The sequence below is a fragment of the Sesamum indicum genome, linkage group LG8 (genome assembly GCF_000512975.1).
Source record: "Sesamum indicum cultivar Zhongzhi No. 13 linkage group LG8, S_indicum_v1.0, whole genome shotgun sequence".
NCBI lineage: Eukaryota > Viridiplantae > Streptophyta > Magnoliopsida > Lamiales > Pedaliaceae > Sesamum > Sesamum indicum.
Window position 1 is genome coordinate 13,474,986 of NC_026152.1, and position 15,931 is coordinate 13,490,916.

The 15,931-nt window shown below is 36.8% G+C and overlaps 2 protein-coding genes across 2 annotated transcripts in view; one reads left to right on the forward strand and one right to left on the reverse strand.

Annotated features, from left to right (window-relative positions):
- Nucleotides 1-9,393, forward strand: LOC105168480 (protein MEI2-like 4). Its single transcript, XM_011088579.2, has 15 exons — nucleotides 1-299; nucleotides 942-1,111; nucleotides 1,325-1,370; nucleotides 3,793-4,134; nucleotides 4,265-4,695; nucleotides 4,782-4,940; nucleotides 5,050-5,166; nucleotides 5,332-5,480; nucleotides 5,691-5,785; nucleotides 5,871-6,281; nucleotides 6,718-7,366; nucleotides 7,914-7,998; nucleotides 8,107-8,175; nucleotides 8,261-8,440; nucleotides 8,793-9,393. The coding sequence occupies exons 2-15, from the start codon at nucleotides 1,046-1,048 to the stop codon at nucleotides 8,949-8,951; spliced, it is 2,958 nt and encodes a 985-aa protein (XP_011086881.1). The 5' UTR covers nucleotides 1-299; nucleotides 942-1,045; the 3' UTR covers nucleotides 8,952-9,393.
- LOC105168481 (ubiquitin thioesterase otubain-like) overlaps nucleotides 11,157-15,931 on the reverse strand; it is a 5,020-nt gene continuing 245 nt past the window's right edge. Inside the window, exons 2-9 of the mRNA XM_011088581.2 lie at nucleotides 14,901-15,197; nucleotides 13,598-13,663; nucleotides 13,440-13,523; nucleotides 13,200-13,322; nucleotides 12,781-12,833; nucleotides 12,639-12,688; nucleotides 12,467-12,567; nucleotides 11,157-11,596 (exon numbers count right to left, since the gene is read on the reverse strand). Of these exons, the coding sequence (XP_011086883.1) occupies nucleotides 11,330-11,596; nucleotides 12,467-12,567; nucleotides 12,639-12,688; nucleotides 12,781-12,833; nucleotides 13,200-13,322; nucleotides 13,440-13,523; nucleotides 13,598-13,663; nucleotides 14,901-15,068 (912 nt within the window). The 5' untranslated portion in view covers nucleotides 15,069-15,197 and the 3' untranslated portion in view covers nucleotides 11,157-11,329. The remainder of the gene's footprint in view (nucleotides 11,597-12,466; nucleotides 12,568-12,638; nucleotides 12,689-12,780; nucleotides 12,834-13,199; nucleotides 13,323-13,439; nucleotides 13,524-13,597; nucleotides 13,664-14,900; nucleotides 15,198-15,931) is intronic.

Here is a 15,931-nt window from a genome sequence, read left to right on the forward strand (position 1 = left end):
AAAGGCATCGAAGAAGCTTTGAAGGAGGTTATTTGCACGGCACAGATACCTAGATCTCTTCTCCAATCTCCCTTGCCCTTGCCTTTTGCCGCAATTTATTCCATTTTCTTGTCATTCTTAAATTCTCAGTTGATTCTCTCTTCTTCTTCTCTCCCTCAATCTGTCTAGTCTTCCTCAAATCCTTTTGTTGTTTCCTGCTGCTCTTTGTTTTCTTCCTTTCGTTAACCTTTTTGGTTTTTCTTTCTGCTGTTTTTCTTGTTTGGTTCGGAGCTTTGAGAGATGGTGCTGTAATCTTGGAGGTAAGTCGTTGTGTTGCACTTTTTCTGTTGAATTCTTGTGGAATTTGAGTTGTCTGGACTTTGATCCTTTGAGGATTTTATTTTTAAGTCCAAAGCTAGCAACTTTGGTTGTCTTAAGGGGTCTGACTGTGTGATCCGATGTTGAATTTTGGGTTAATCACCTGAATTTTGAGGGGGGATGGGGGATTCTCTGTGATTCTGGGTTGGAGTTTAAGCTGATCTTTCTTTCTGTTCGATCTGCTCAATTCAAAATTTTTCTTTTGGCGTCTCGAGGGATTTCCAGAATGTGCTTTTTTCTTATTTCAGACTGCATAAAATGTTTATGCCGAAATTTAATTATCTTGTCAGCTGGGAGATCTTAAATGCAACTGTTATTGTGTAAATTTTGTTGAAACAGAGGTGTGGGTTAGCACCAAATTTTGGCAACCTCTTAATCAAACTGAAAATCTCAATTGAATCTGCTCTACTTGTAACTGAAAATTGGTTGAAGTATATACGCTTATATTGTCTGTCTTTTGAGTTATAAATACCAGATTTTTTGTCTTGTTGTTTCTCTCTGCCTTGTCAGGCTGTTCTTCAGGTGTCCACTCTTCCCTTTTCTTTTTGTGGAACACATGTATCATTTTGTTAATTGTCTGGCAGGTTTTCTTTGAGGCGGGAACTTCTTTACAGAACTGACGAGTTTGTGCTTTGGTGGAAACCAAGGACTAGATTTTGTTTTGAGAAGATCAGCCAAGATACGTGACATGATGAACCCACGGGGTTTTTCTCCTTCATCCTTCTTTTCCGAGGAGTTGTGCTTGTCTGATGAGGTATGATAGCCAAACAATGTTGAATATGAATTTTCTGAGAACTCCAGAGTAAGGAGATTCTGTAACTTGGTGGTATAATTTTGTATCACTATTAATTACCACCTTACACAATACATGCATACCCAAAGAAAATAGTGAAAAACTGTGACATTCTATTTTGTTTATTTGTGCTATGTGATTGATTGGATGATTGCTTGTTGCCATACTTTGCAGAGACAGGTTGCTGTAAGGAAGATGGACCACATTACTAGTTATGCTGGTGAGTAGTCGTGATATATTAGATTTCAGGTTGATTTGGTGAAGCTTGTGCATGACATGATAGAGTTTTTTTTTTGTGAAGGCTTCTATTTAGGGGAAGATTGAACACAGTCCAATTAGTCAATTTTCTTTTCTAAAGGGAAAATAACAGAGTGGGAAATGAGGTTGGGGGTTTCTTTGCTTTTCGGGCCAATGAGAAATAGAAGGCAGCTAAGTTGCGCATCATGCTGCTATTTTCCAAAAAAAGTTAACTTTGACCAACCTAGGAGATCTAATTTATTATCTGTTAGTATAATTGGCATTTTGGTTTTTGGAATTTAATTTTCTTCTAAATGCTTAGTACATTTTGGTACCATTTGCTGTAGGACACTGATGGATATCAGCTTCTGTTGATTTACTTCTATCACCTCATATTGGACATGGTTCTTTTATGTTATTCATCAACTTGAGTCTGTTATAATTGATGGGGTTAGTTGATGTATGAAGATATGAATTAGACTGAAAAAATGGTTTCTCAGTCTGCTTTTCGTATTTTAGTAGCTTTGTGTTGTCATAATTTTTCATCAATTCTGAAACTTAACTGAGATCAAGATCTGCTGAAGTCAAGTCTTCATCAAACTGAGAAGGTCTGAATGAAGTCTCCTGCTTCCTTCGGCGGTGCTGAGTCTGCTGACACGCAGTGAGGCTGAAATGATTTTAAATTTAACTGAAATAAAGAGAGCATGAACGCAGATGACAGTCTAAACACTAGTTTCCATTATCCTCAGGATTGAGGGATGCTGAGCTTTGATATGCTAAGCATCGTAAAGGAAGTGAACTAAGATATTGATCTGATGAAAAGCTGAATAGTAAGAGTGAACTAACTTACAACTTAGAATGAAGGTGCACCAGGAGTTTTACTCTGATTTTTGGGAAACATCTACCTGCACATATATTCTTTTTGGTCTTTTATTGATCACATAAATGTATATTTCCAACTACTGCGGACAATCACTGTGGTAGATGATTGTCCAATCTGGAGTAAATTATGCGAATACTAGAGTTTTTTGACAAGTAGTTTTGAACTAAAATACTTCCAATAGGTAACAAAATAGGGAAAAATTGTACTTTTATAACCCAGTGTAAACCAGTTAAATTTACTCACATTTTATGTTAGTTGGACTTTTGAGTTTGGACATAATAGTGTTATTAGTGCTGGGGCAGATATCAATTAATAAAAAGTGTAATTGCATTTGGAAAATAATCTGTCACATTTTGATATGAGAGTTTTTCTCCTCAAAAGCTAAGAGTTGATTGAATATGCATCTTAGGTTTCATGTTTAGATTGGATTCATTTTCGATCTTATTAGATTTGGTCCCTGACATATCAACTGTTCCACCTTCATCTATCATAGGAAGAGTGATTTCATGCCTACGCGTCAATTCCTGCAATTGTGACCGTTTTTCTTGATAATATTCCATTGGGAGACTAAATAATTTATCTCTTGGTTGTAATATATAATTTGGTCTTCCTGCTTGAGACACCATACATGTTCTATGAGTTGATAGTGGTTGCTCCGACCAACAAAAACAGAGAATAAAATGTGTAGTTCTAAGTTTAGTCCTCTGTTGATTAGAATGTACAACATGAGCAAAACAAGATGTTAAGCTGTGGAAGAAAACAACCACTGTCTGTATGAAGCACACGAATATAGTAGTTGCACTGCCTGACAACTCCTTTTTTCGGGTTTATAACTTGTCTGCCAGATTGTAGCGCAAATTATATGGGGATAATGTTAAGAGACATGAGACAAAGTTGCATTCCAAGGTCTGCAAAGCAAAAGGCTGCAATTGGATGCATCTTACATTATACTTAATTGAGTTATAAAGTTGACCTGTTTGATAAACCTAAATCATGTGGCTCTTTTGGGACTTTAGGTTATGATAATTAATCACCTATAAAGTTTCGTCAACACAATGGCTACATTGTAATTTCAGGACTAGCATTTTGTGGTATTGCACTTTAATAATTAAGCAGCTGAAGTATCTACTCAAAAATCTATTCTTAAATTTTCAACGCGATAGGAAAGTTGGTGAATGACTTGGCAGCCTAAGCCTCTTCATTCACATTTTTGTGTCATCTTCTGTTGATTGACTTCGATCTCATGAGTTTCTTTCACATGTTAGAAAGTTGATTGTTGATGGACTTCATTGCTCCTGTTCAAATTACAAAAAATTTCTCAATTAGATCACATGAATTATTCAATTTGCAATTTGGTAAGGAAAAGTCAAAGTCCAGCTTGTGTATCATAAATGCCTGTAAACCTTTTGAAAAAGTTTAGTTATATCGAATTGTAACGCTTTTCATGAAATTATTATATATACCCATAGGCTTCTTCAGCCTTTTTGAAGCTCTTGTCTCATATTTTCTCGATGTTGTGCAGGTTTAAAGCCAGATGGAATATTAAGAACGGAAGGTGTTGCTTCATCCCCTCTTGAGAATAGAATCCCATTGGATTCGCAGATGGCAAAGGGTTTTGCTCTTCCTGACTATTATCTCAGCCGTGGTCAAAATGCTAACCTTTTGCTAGGGAAGCATATTGTTTCAGAAAGAGCAGCCAGTCGTTCCTTGCCGAGTGCTGTTGACCATGATCTAGGGTCTAGAACTAATTTGAATACCGAGACTGCATCCTATCTTTTTGATGGAGATAAGATAAATCTCATGGGTGCGCAGTATGAAAACGGTCTCTTTTCAAGCTCATTGTCGGATTTATTTAGTAGGAACTGTATGTACTCCTGTCTTTTCCGTTATTCAGCTTATGGTTAAATTTTTCCAGTATCTGAAAGTTGTGGCATAATTATTGTAAGAGCCATGTCATTTAATTCCCGGAATCACTCTGATTTAATTTCTTGCAGTAAAATTATCATCAAACAATGCTGCATACAGTCACTCTGTTGCTACTGCTGCTGCTCCTTCCCATTATGAGGAAGAAGAGGCTTTCGAATCGCTTGAGGAAATTGAGGCCCAAACTATTGGTAATCTTCTCCCTGATGATGATGACTTGCTTTCTGGTGTGACTGATGGGTTTGACAACATTATCCGACATAATAACGGGGAAGACATGGAAGATCTAGACCTATTTAGCAGTGTTGGAGGGCTGGAACTTGGAGAAGATGGCTTGCAAAGGAATTCTGAACTTTCTGATGTAAGTTCTAATAATCAGCTGGCAGTATCTGGGGGTCTGAATGGCGGGGAACACCCTTTTGGGGAGCATCCTTCTAGGACACTCTTTGTTAGAAATATAAATAGCAACGTTGAAGATTCTGAATTGCGAACACTTTTTGAGGTAAGCAGTAATTGCCTTTCCGTATTTCAAATTGTAATTCAAGCATATTCATCTTGCTTTCTTATTATCAAATATTTTAATTATAGCAATATGGAGACATCCGCACTCTGTATACAGCATGCAAGCATAGGGGGTTTGTTATGATCTCATATTATGATATAAGAGCAGCCCGCAATGCAATGAAAGCTCTCCAGAATAAACCATTAAGGCGTAGGAAACTTGATATACATTTCTCAATTCCTAAGGTGAATTTCTGCTATGTTACACTAACCAACGCTGCTCTCAAAATTCTTTAATCCTCTTTGCGTTTCCATTGCTCATCTAAACCACTAAATATATTCTCTGAATTGTCAGGACAATCCATCAGAGAAGGATATCAACCAGGGCACCCTTGTGGTTTTCAACCTGGATTCTTCAGTTTCAAATGATGAACTCCATGAGATTTTTGGCGTCTATGGTGAAATCAAGGAGGTGAGCCGGAGTGCCAGCTTAATTACTAACTTTTATTACACATTCAAATGGAAAACTAACTACTATTTAGTGAGCAGATTCATGAGTGAGCTTCAGTGCCTGGCTAATTAATAACTCTTAGTTTAGATTCAAATGGAAAAACTAACTATTGCTTTTGGGGTGCAGATTCGTGAGACTCCACATAGATCTCATCACAAATTTGTGGAGTTTTATGATGTCAGAGCTGCAGAATCTGCACTTCGTGCATTGAACAGGAGCGATATTGCTGGAAAGCAGATTAAGCTTGAACCAGGCCGACCTGGTGGTTCCAAAAGGTGAATCAGCCGTTTCGCTTTTTCTATATGATTTCACTGCCATATCTGTCATCCTTATGGTTCTTTCTCGATGAGTTCATTACTGAAACCAGCCTTACAATTGGACAATTATTTCTTAGTGGATTTTAGTTAGAGTCAGTTGGCTGATGGGTTCTATAGCAGATCTTGGTTTTTGTCCAAATCTAATGAATTGACCTGCCCCATTTGTAGATTGATGCAGCCTTTTTCTTCAGAGCTCGAGCAGGAAGAATTTGGTCTTCTGTTGCAACAGAATAGCCCTTCCAACTTGGCAACTGGATTTTCTGGTAGTTTTATTTCACATTGTATCAATGGCTGTTTAAGTTTCAATTTAACTAATAATTTATGACTTGGTTGTGATAATTATACCAGGACCACTTTCACTTGCGGGTGCTGCACCGTGTACAGATAATGGAGCGATGCTAGGCCCTCTCTCAACGAATGGAGGCCCAATTAATCCACTCCTGGATAATGTGCTTCACCCTGGGGTATCATCTAGTGTACCCAACGGCTTACCATCTCTAGTAAGAGTTGAGCCTGGGAATCAATCCAGTATTCCCGAATCTGGCCACCTGCGGAGCCACCTGAAATTTGAGGTCCAGGGGACACCAAATCTTCATCCTCATTCACTTCCTGAATATCATGATGGTTTAGCAAATGGACCTTCCTTTGGTTCTCCAAGCAACATCGCTGCAAGTATGAGTTCACGACCACCAGATATGATTGATAGCCAACAATTTCGCAGAGTTGGTTCTAATGGGCAGTCAATCGAGTTAAATGAAGGTAATAATTGCCAAGATCTTGTGGCTTTCTCTTTCTTATGCATTTCCTGCTAATTTCTGTTTTGTTAGCTACTTAGTGGTTATCAAACCGAATATCTAGGCCTACAATCCTTAGAAAAAGAATTATTATAGGGACGAACACTCAAGAAGTCCAGTTGGTGCTGATTCTCTTTTTTGTTATCTAGCCATTCGTTTTGACCAATGGAGCAGAGAACAAGAAACAGGGCTTGGATGCTGCATTTTTGCATCCATATGCAACTCTTTGTTTTCCGTGTTGACCAATAATTTTACTATGTGCACTCCTCCCATATTCAGGAATATGTCCTCGACATAAAAGCCTTTCTTCTGAAAATGGACCTAGCTTTCTTGCTGTGACAGTTTATTTTATATCTTTCAAGCTGTCACTTTCTCAAGTCATGTGATTTTGCTCTCTTCAGTTTTTGGTTCCTCTGGAAATGGGAGCTGTCCACCTCCTGGGCGTCACTACATGTGGAGTAATTCGCAGCATCCACAACCTCAGGCGGTTATGTGGCCTAGTTCACCATCATTTGTCAATGGGATTGGTGCTGCTCATCCGCAACAGTTGCATGCAGTTCCTAGAGCACCATCTCATATGCTGAATGCTCTTCTACCTCTAAATAACCATCATGTGGGATCAGCACCATCAGTCAATCCTTCTATCTGGGATAGGCGACATGCTTATGCTGGGGAGTCACCTGATGCCACTGTATTTCACCCAGGTTCACTTGGGAACATGAGAATGTCTGGTAATTCGCCACATCCACTGGAATTTGTCCCTCATAACATCTTTCCGCACGCTGGCGGAAATTGTATGGATGTGCCAATTTCTTCCAAAAACATTGGATTGCATCCCCATCACCAGAGGTGCATGATTTTTCCTGCAAGAGGCCAAATCCTACCCATGATGAGTTCATTTGATTCTCCTAATGAACGGACTAGAAGCCGCAGAAATGAAGGCAGCTCGAGTCAAGCTGACAACAAGAAACAGTTTGAGCTTGACATAGACAGAATCGTACGAGGAGAAGATAAGCGGACAACACTAATGATAAAGAACATTCCTAACAAGTATGTGGTGATCCTTTCATTTTCTGAGGTTTTATATTCGTATTAGTGTTGACAATTCTTTCCTAAATCCCTTTCCTGATATATATTTTGCATATCTTGAGCTGGTAGACACATTCAAATTGATGATACTCTTGGCTCCATACATTTGTTGTAATATGCATATTTTGAAGGTTTTTATCATGTCATTCACTTTTAATGTGTTCCGATACCTCATTACCCAGACAACAATAGGTTACTTGTGCACCTGAGTCTGCTGCTCCCATTCTATTGATCAGAAACATGTTGATCTTGTCATATCCTGAATATATATAATTTGATTATCCTTTGTGTATTTGCATCACGTAAATGCTTAAGCTGTATTTTAACCTTCCGAATTAACCTTCTCAACTGGACTATTTAGACCATCAAAATATTTTGTTCGTGTTACACATGTTTTAAAAGACTTTCATGACCATACTGCACCTCCTGTATCTCCAAATCACTTGATTATTTGCTTTCTTCCTACACCTTTTATTCCGTACTAATTTCACAGTGGTTGCACTATTAGGTACACCTCAAAGATGCTTCTGGCTGCAATTGATGAACGCCATAGAGGGACTTATGATTTTATCTACTTACCTATTGATTTCAAGGTAAGTTCCCCTTTACTTCTGAAGTTATTTTACTTCTCTAGCTGGGTGTTTCTGGAAAATTTGACATTATATTCCATGTTTTGATTGCTTGATATTCCTTTTTTGCAGAATAAATGCAATGTAGGCTATGCATTTATAAACATGACTGATCCATCTCTCATAGTTCCTTTTTATCAGGTATACCCAGTGACGTTCTTCAGATGCTTATTATTGCTTGTATTAATTTGAAAATACATGTATACTTAGTTCTTTGTTTTTGCAGACATTCAATGGAAAGAAATGGGAAAAGTTCAACAGCGAAAAAGTAGCATCTTTGGCTTACGCTCGAATACAGGGAAAGGCTGCGCTCATTGCGCACTTCCAGAATTCAAGTTTGATGAATGAAGACAAGAGATGCCGTCCTATACTCTTCCATACTGATGGTCCTAATGCAGGCGATCAGGTAAGGCTGCTTACAATCGATTGTTTTTTTGTTGTCTCAGGTGTTTAGATCCCTTTCCTTTCGAAATTTTATTAATCTTATCCATTTTTGTCTGAACTAGCGGCTCTGATTTTCTACATTTCAGTGCAATTCATATCTCATAAAACTTGTTAGCCCTCAAGTAGCTGGTCTTTGCGTTGGTTGGTTCGCAATTTGAACTCACAAAAGCTCAAAACAACACCCTTTATAAATAAATTATATTACTTAAGATATAGGGTGTATAGCTTCTGTGATTTTACGTAGAATGTGAGATTTCATTCTGCAAGGATACAGAAAAAAGTCAAAGTTCTTATCTTTGACCTGACCAATGCAGGTTCCCTTCCCAATGGGCACTAATATTCGACCAAGACCTGGTAAAATTCGAAGCAGCACCTCTGAGGAAAACAATCAAGATAACCCACCAAATTCTCTGGTCGGGGAGGAATACTCCAATGGAGATTCATCTTCTGGTTCGGGCAAAGATTCAGATTGAGTTGTTGCCCCCTTTTTGTGATCGCTACTAACCTTTCTAGAAACGAATATGGCCTAGTAATTTACCTGAAAAATTTTGTTTTTGTATATTAATGCGTTGTGAACGGAACAGCGGACAGGGGTAGTGACAGGGGGAGTGAGGAAAAAGCACTACTGGTGAATTTGGAAAAATCTCTAGAGATCGACTGATTGCCTGACCAAAAACATTGAATTGTTCATTTGTCGCACGGTTACCATAGCAAAGGTGACAAAGGAGCAACACATGGAGCTTCAAAATTTTGGACGATGATTTTGAATTCTGTTTGTATAGAGTTTCTGAGTGACAGCGGAATTATGCTGTATGGAGGAGGCTTCTCCTGCCGTTCCCTTTTTTCTCTCGGCGCTTTTTGTTCCTCCTTTCTGCCCTGTTTTTCAATCTTCTCTTGTTTTTGGGCAGTTCGCTGGGAGAAGTCGAAAAACTTAAGAAGAAATTTTTTTGTTGTTATTATTGACACTCTGTTGTATCATTTCTTTTTTAATTTTGAGGATCACTTTTGAGCCAATTTGTGCTTTTGTTGCTCTCATTTGGTTTCTGGATGCCCTTCTTGCCCTGCCGCTTTTGTGTTGTGGTTCTTCCTGCTCTGTTCTTGGAAATGATTTATTATTTTATGAAGCAACTGCACTTTCTGTCTTACACTTACTCTCACCCAAACCATATGCATATTAGACATTCTTTTAGGTAGCGTTTTGAACGATGAATTTTGGATTTAGCTAAATCGATTTCGTGTTATTATATGATTTTTTAATCTCACTGCATATTTGAAATTTGTTATTTGGGTTTACAAAAATTATTCTTTTCGTCTTTTAACTTTACTCCTTATTAGTTTTAGTCTTATAAGTATGTTTTTTATTTATTTAGTCTTGTAAGTTATAAAAATAATGACAAATAGTCCAAATTAGGGTTTCTTACATATTTTTTTGGCGAGATTTTTTGAAAATCAATTAAAAATTGAGATATGGCAGGTAATTTGTTGATTTTTTTGGCAACTTATACAGTGTATAGCCATGTGTAATACACATAGCTATTAATGTTGACAGCACATTATTTAAATACCAAAATTTTAAAAAAATTATATAAAATTATTTTTTTTATAATTTAAATTAAAAATTATAATATAAAAATTAAATTATTTTAATGATTATATTATTTACTATACAAAATATTAACTATACTTATAAATTTAGTTAATATTTAATTTTTTGTTTTGAATTTGCGCCGATCGTCGCTGCCGTTGCTGTAGAGGAGGGCTGCCTCCTCACCTTTGAGCGACCGCGTCGCCCAGATCTATTTCAGATCTAGGTGACCGCTGCACCGCAACGGAGGGTGACCGCCACTTTTGGACGGCGACTGAAATAAATTTGGGTGACAGCGTTTCCTAGAGTGGAGGGCGACGGAGGCCGTTGCCCTTTGCGTGAATGTCGGGGAGTTGGGGAGGAAAGACGGAGGGGACGGGGACGGGGGCGATGCCAGGGGCGGGAGAGTAAAATCAAAGGACAAAAGTTTTTCCCTTTGGATTTATAGGAATTTTGTTGGAAGGATTTCAAAACAAATACAAAACCCAAACATAATCGAGGTTAATTTATTTGCAGACAATTCAGGTTTTCTACACAAGCCTGATAGAATGAAAACCACGTGTTAATTTTTGTACAAATAAAGAGTAAATTACAACTTCATTTTAAATTTAATATAATTACGAATATTCTTCATTATTTAAAAATCACAAGTACATCCTAATATTTGATACAATTATATAATCTTTAAATGAAGGTATGAACTATCAACTTTGCGCTTATTGTATTTTTTTTAAAAAATAAAAACTTATAAAAAAATCAAATGGAATGAATTGAAAAATTTATAAAAAAATTATTCAATTCGTGGATAAAAAAATAATATTATAATTTTTAATTCACAAACGCATTTTGATCAGTTCATCGTAAAAAAATAATAGAAACCTAACAAATTGAGCTAATTGTTAAATGACCGTTAAAATTAGAAAAATACTGGTAATTTTTCAAATAATAAAGGGATACTTGTAATTATGTCAAATCTCATGGTAGATCGTAATTTACTCTAAATAAAATGAATTTTCTAGAACTTACAGTCAGCCCAACCAAACACGAATTGATAATAGGCCTATTTGCTCCGATTCAGCTGGGGTCAGGCCGGTGGAAGGACAAGAAACTAGCATTGCATATCATGAACCGAATCCTGATGAAAAACTAACAGTAATCCAACTTCACTGTATCTTAAAAGTCATCGTTCGACAGAATGTCATACCACCCAACCCAAATAAGAACTTTTCATCAGCATCAAGCACCGGCTTATTGGTGCGAAAACAGTTATTTAGGGTACAAAATGTCATAATGACCTGGTCGGTAAAGCAAGTTGATGAACGGTTTGGCCGCCTGAGTAGCACAGCTATTAGCATTGGTGACCTGACAAGCTGCAGGAGTGAAATCGTGATGGTTTACGCTGACGCTACCTTTATCATCACAACTTCGGTCAAGATACACTATGCGGATTGGTACGCCCAGTGCATCTGATAAAGCAGTAATGTGAACATGATCGCTCTCCTCGCCCATAGGTTCCACAGACGACTTGCAAAACTGCATCAGAAGCAGCATATAAGCAGCGGAATTACAGTACTAATGCTCCCTGACAACATGGGTTGATGAGGAAATGGTCTTTCATAAACTCTAATAATCTCAATATTTAGGTATAATGTTAATGATGAACATGTTATTTCAGATTTTTCAAGGCACAAGCTTGGTTTTGTTTGTTTTCATTTTTATGGCGAATATCATGAATGTTTGCGTATATCTTTGTGAAACACAAAGTTCTGGTGTCTTTTTAGGGTTAATTATACTTTAGACCCCTCTAAAAATATGAAATTATACTTTTGCCAAAAAGCTTTTAAAATTACACTCGCACCCCCCACCCCAAGAATTCTCCATTTAAAACTGTACTCCTTTGATGTCGACAAAAAATTTATATAAACTTCTAATATATATAAAGTCAAAAGAGTTGAGTGTAATAAAATATTGTTCCCGAATTATTTTCATCTGATAAAAGGTACCGGTTGATGATAGGAAAAACTTACTGTGTTATTAATAATTTATACGGATGCTAATTGACATGAGGCATAAAATAAAAGTCTATGTAACTTTTCTGCTGATGCAACATTTTCCATGCAAACCCTCACAGAAGGGGTACAGTTGTAAACATAGAATTCTTGAAAGGGTGTAAGTGTACTTTCAAAAGTTTTTTAGGGAAAAGGTAATTTTACATTTCTAATATAAGCATTCATTCTGTAAAATTTTCAATAGCTTACTCCATAACCATAATTTAGAACTTGCAAATTGCCGCATAGGAAAAGGAGGTCTCGTCATCGATGATTTCATTTTTTCACAGACATTGTAACGGCAGATTGTATACAAAGCAGATATACATTAAAATGGAAGTTCCAGAGGACCAACCTGCTCCACCGAGGTATTTGTTAATCCTTGAACAAATGGTTCGAAGAACTCTGAACGCTTTCTTATTTCGCCAGAGGTAATAAATCTGAAGAACATTACAACTAGGGCAAACAAATACCGTTATTGAGAGATAAGTGACAGAATAAGAGAAATATTCATCTGTACCACTCACCATAATCAGAAATTGACTGATCTCTACTTCTCTGTACAAGTTCGTCATGGCTGTGACCATAATAACAAATATTAGCAATATTTGCATCTGTACAAGTTCGTCAAGAAAAAAAAGTATCAACAAAGAAACAAGTTTTCTGAACCTTATGGAAGCTTCAGTCCCCGACAGAACACTTTCAAGTTGCTCAAGGAATAGCTGAAAATAAGTAGGTAGAATCAGAGTGTTAATCTTCAGGAAGTTACACAAATCAGGTAAATGGAATTTGCATAAGTGTAGTTGTCTCCATTACAATTCCAGAATTTTTTGTCATGTTATACCTTGTGCATGTGTGTTGGTGTGCATTATGTGTTTGGGAAGCAATCAATTGGCATCACTACATCATGCCCTCATTGATGAAAGAAGCAACTTTTGAAAGTGTTTATGTAAAAAGTAAATGTTTATCACTGAGAGATTTTATACTGAAAATTTGATAGCATTAATTATTAGGAACAGACTCTTTCATAATCTCGTTCAAGATGACATAGTGAGCAACCACTAATATCCAGACAACTATATCAGTACCGCGAAAAAATCTTCAAAAGTAAATTCTGCATAGCCCAAGCTGAGAAGTGTCTTTCTGCATTGCTCCACATTGGCTGTGATCCGATCAACTTCTGCACGGTCCTGTGTTTGCAGAATATGCTCCTACATTTGTTGGATCATTTCAGTAGCTGAAGTACAAATGTAGTAACCCCAATCTCCAAATGTCACATGGATAAAAGTTGTTTGGAAGGTTCCAAGAATGCAAATAACCAAACATACGAGGTAAGCAAACATGAAGCTACGAAAGAAGCAATTCCCATCTCCCCGTGTACGCCTGATTGCAGCATATTGTTCAGTCAGAACCTGCAGAGCTTGTAAAAATTATTCGCTACAAACGAAAAGCATCAAGAGCAATAGCGTTTAAAAATCATACAGACATTGATTTTCTCCACCAAAATTGGGTTTCCTGACTTGTATTCGGCTGCTAAAGAAGATAGTGGCTCCTGCAATAACACAACCAAAATCATTCCTATTGATCAATAAAATCAACTAGAAGTGAGTTGAATTGCAATTTTCAGGGCCCTACGACTGGTTTATAACAGCTTTAATATCTGAAAGGGAAAATTAACTACCAAAGCCCACACAGGATACAAGCCAACAAAACCAAGATTGAAGTTAACAAATGGATATGACTTTTAATTTCCAGAATCATCACAGCAACTAAGACTTATTTTAAAGTGAATCCATAAGAAGCTGCTGTGAGCTGACGGACAATCCAATGACACTTTCAACACAATACAACAAAGATTTACATCTTAATTGGACAAACTAAATCAAAAGCAATTTTAAAGAAACCATAAAATATAGGGTAAATTACAACGACCTCCCCTGACGTAATACCCCCTCGTTGTTTGAAAATTACCAATATCCTCCTGATTTTAACGGCCGTCTAACAATTAGTCCAATCCGTTAGGTTTTCATCTATTTTTATTGTGAACTGACCAAAATGCCACTGTGGAATAAAAATTATAATTTATTTATTTTTTTAATGGATTAAGTGGATAATTTTTTTATAATTTTTAAAAACTTTCCATCCATCCCATTTGATTTTTTTATAAGTTTTTAATTTTTTTAAAAAAACAACAAGATATAGTAAGGGCAAAGTTAACAATTTTATACCTCCATAAAAGGATTACATAATTTCATCAAGCATCAAGGGGGTATTTGTAATTTTTCAAACAACAAGGTGTATTCGTAATTATGCCAAGCCTCAGGGGAGGTTATAGTAATTTACCCTAAAATATATTCAACCTTCCAACTAGTCTGAAGTACCTGAGGTCAGTCTGAAGGCATTCAAAATATGCTCTAAAATGAAGTTAAACAATAGCAATCTTCATCAACCAGAGAAAACTAGTTTCTTCATATAATCAGTGGACTACAGCATACAAAAAGAGTTCTACTGACCATTTTTTGCAACTCTGTCAAGAAACTGATGATTTATAATCTGAAAATAGTTTCCCGAGCAGGACCATAAATCTTTTCTGATCCTTAGAAGGGTATGTTATACTATACTAGGTATGAGTTATACTAGGATTCGCAGAACAAAAAATACTGAATCACTAGTTGATAGAAAATTACAAACCAGTTATCACCTACAAACAGGAAAAATGAAGGCAACCATAAGATAATAAACATATAATATGTGCGTATCTACTGAAAACTGGTTAGAGGCATCCTTGCCTTATCACCAACGAAAGGAATTTTCCCAGCCTCCTCAGCCTGGATGGCAGATTGCTGCTGCAAAATATCATCATCCCTGAAATTTGCCCAGTCCTCAATTTCAGAAGCTTTTGTGGATGTTATGGTCTCTGTTCCAGACTCCACCACATGCCCATCCTGATTCTGCATCTTCAGTGCAGTGCTTGAAGATGATCTAATATTCCTCAACAATCTTGGGTAGTAGAATTAATGTTTCAGGCTAATCCTGTACCTGTGTACCCCGAAAACAACTTGTATCTCCAGAAAGCACAGATAGCACTGAAATATTTGCATGAAATATCATTAGTCATGAAAATGCAAATGACAGAATGGAGCAAAAGGCTTCACACTCCATTGTATATTAACGAAGGATTCCCTACTTCCAGACTTATACATTATTGACATTGCACAGTGAGGAAGAGGTGGAAAATGGTCCATTACATTCTTAGAAAAGTCTCCATAAACCAGAATATCGACCAATACAACATCCTTCGACTGTTGCAAGTCTCACAATGACCTCAGAAATAGAAAAAGATAAAGCAGAACTGCGCGCGATCAATTAAAACTTTATGCAAGTGAACTAGGTAGATTCAGTTATTAGTAAAAATAATACAGAGGACAAATTCATGGCGAAACGAAAAAGAGAAGGGGGAAAAGAAACAGAATTACAAGCAAAATAAGAACAACCCTCCATTACGAATTCATCCACCTGCCAAAATCATGATAATATAGCCAAAGTTACAAAATTTACAATTTTTAACGCATTTTCCACCCCGTACCAGCTTCCATTACAAAACCCATATGCCAATTACCCTTTAGGTGAACGCAGTAGCAGTAATTGCGTTTGTGGTGGCTCAAATGCTCTAAGAGCAAGAAAAACTCAACATACTTGAAAATGAAATAAAATCTTGTTTAGCACAGTTCATTAGTGTAAGCATCTCAGCAATCAAACCTCAAAAATGAAATACTTGTAAAATCAAATTGAGAAACAAAGCAAAGCAAGAACACATAGA

Bases quoted from the DNA above. Each gene is read 5' to 3' on its own strand.
- LOC105168480 (XM_011088579.2), top strand. From the start codon at position 1,046: ATGATGAACCCACGGGGTTTTTCTCCTTCATCCTTCTTTTCCGAGGAG. The intron at 7,367-7,913 runs GTATGTGGTGAT...TTGCACTATTAG, and splicing joins ATAAAGAACATTCCTAACAA to GTACACCTCAAAGATGCTTC. The intron at 7,999-8,106 runs GTAAGTTCCCCT...CCTTTTTTGCAG, and splicing joins ACTTACCTATTGATTTCAAG to AATAAATGCAATGTAGGCTA.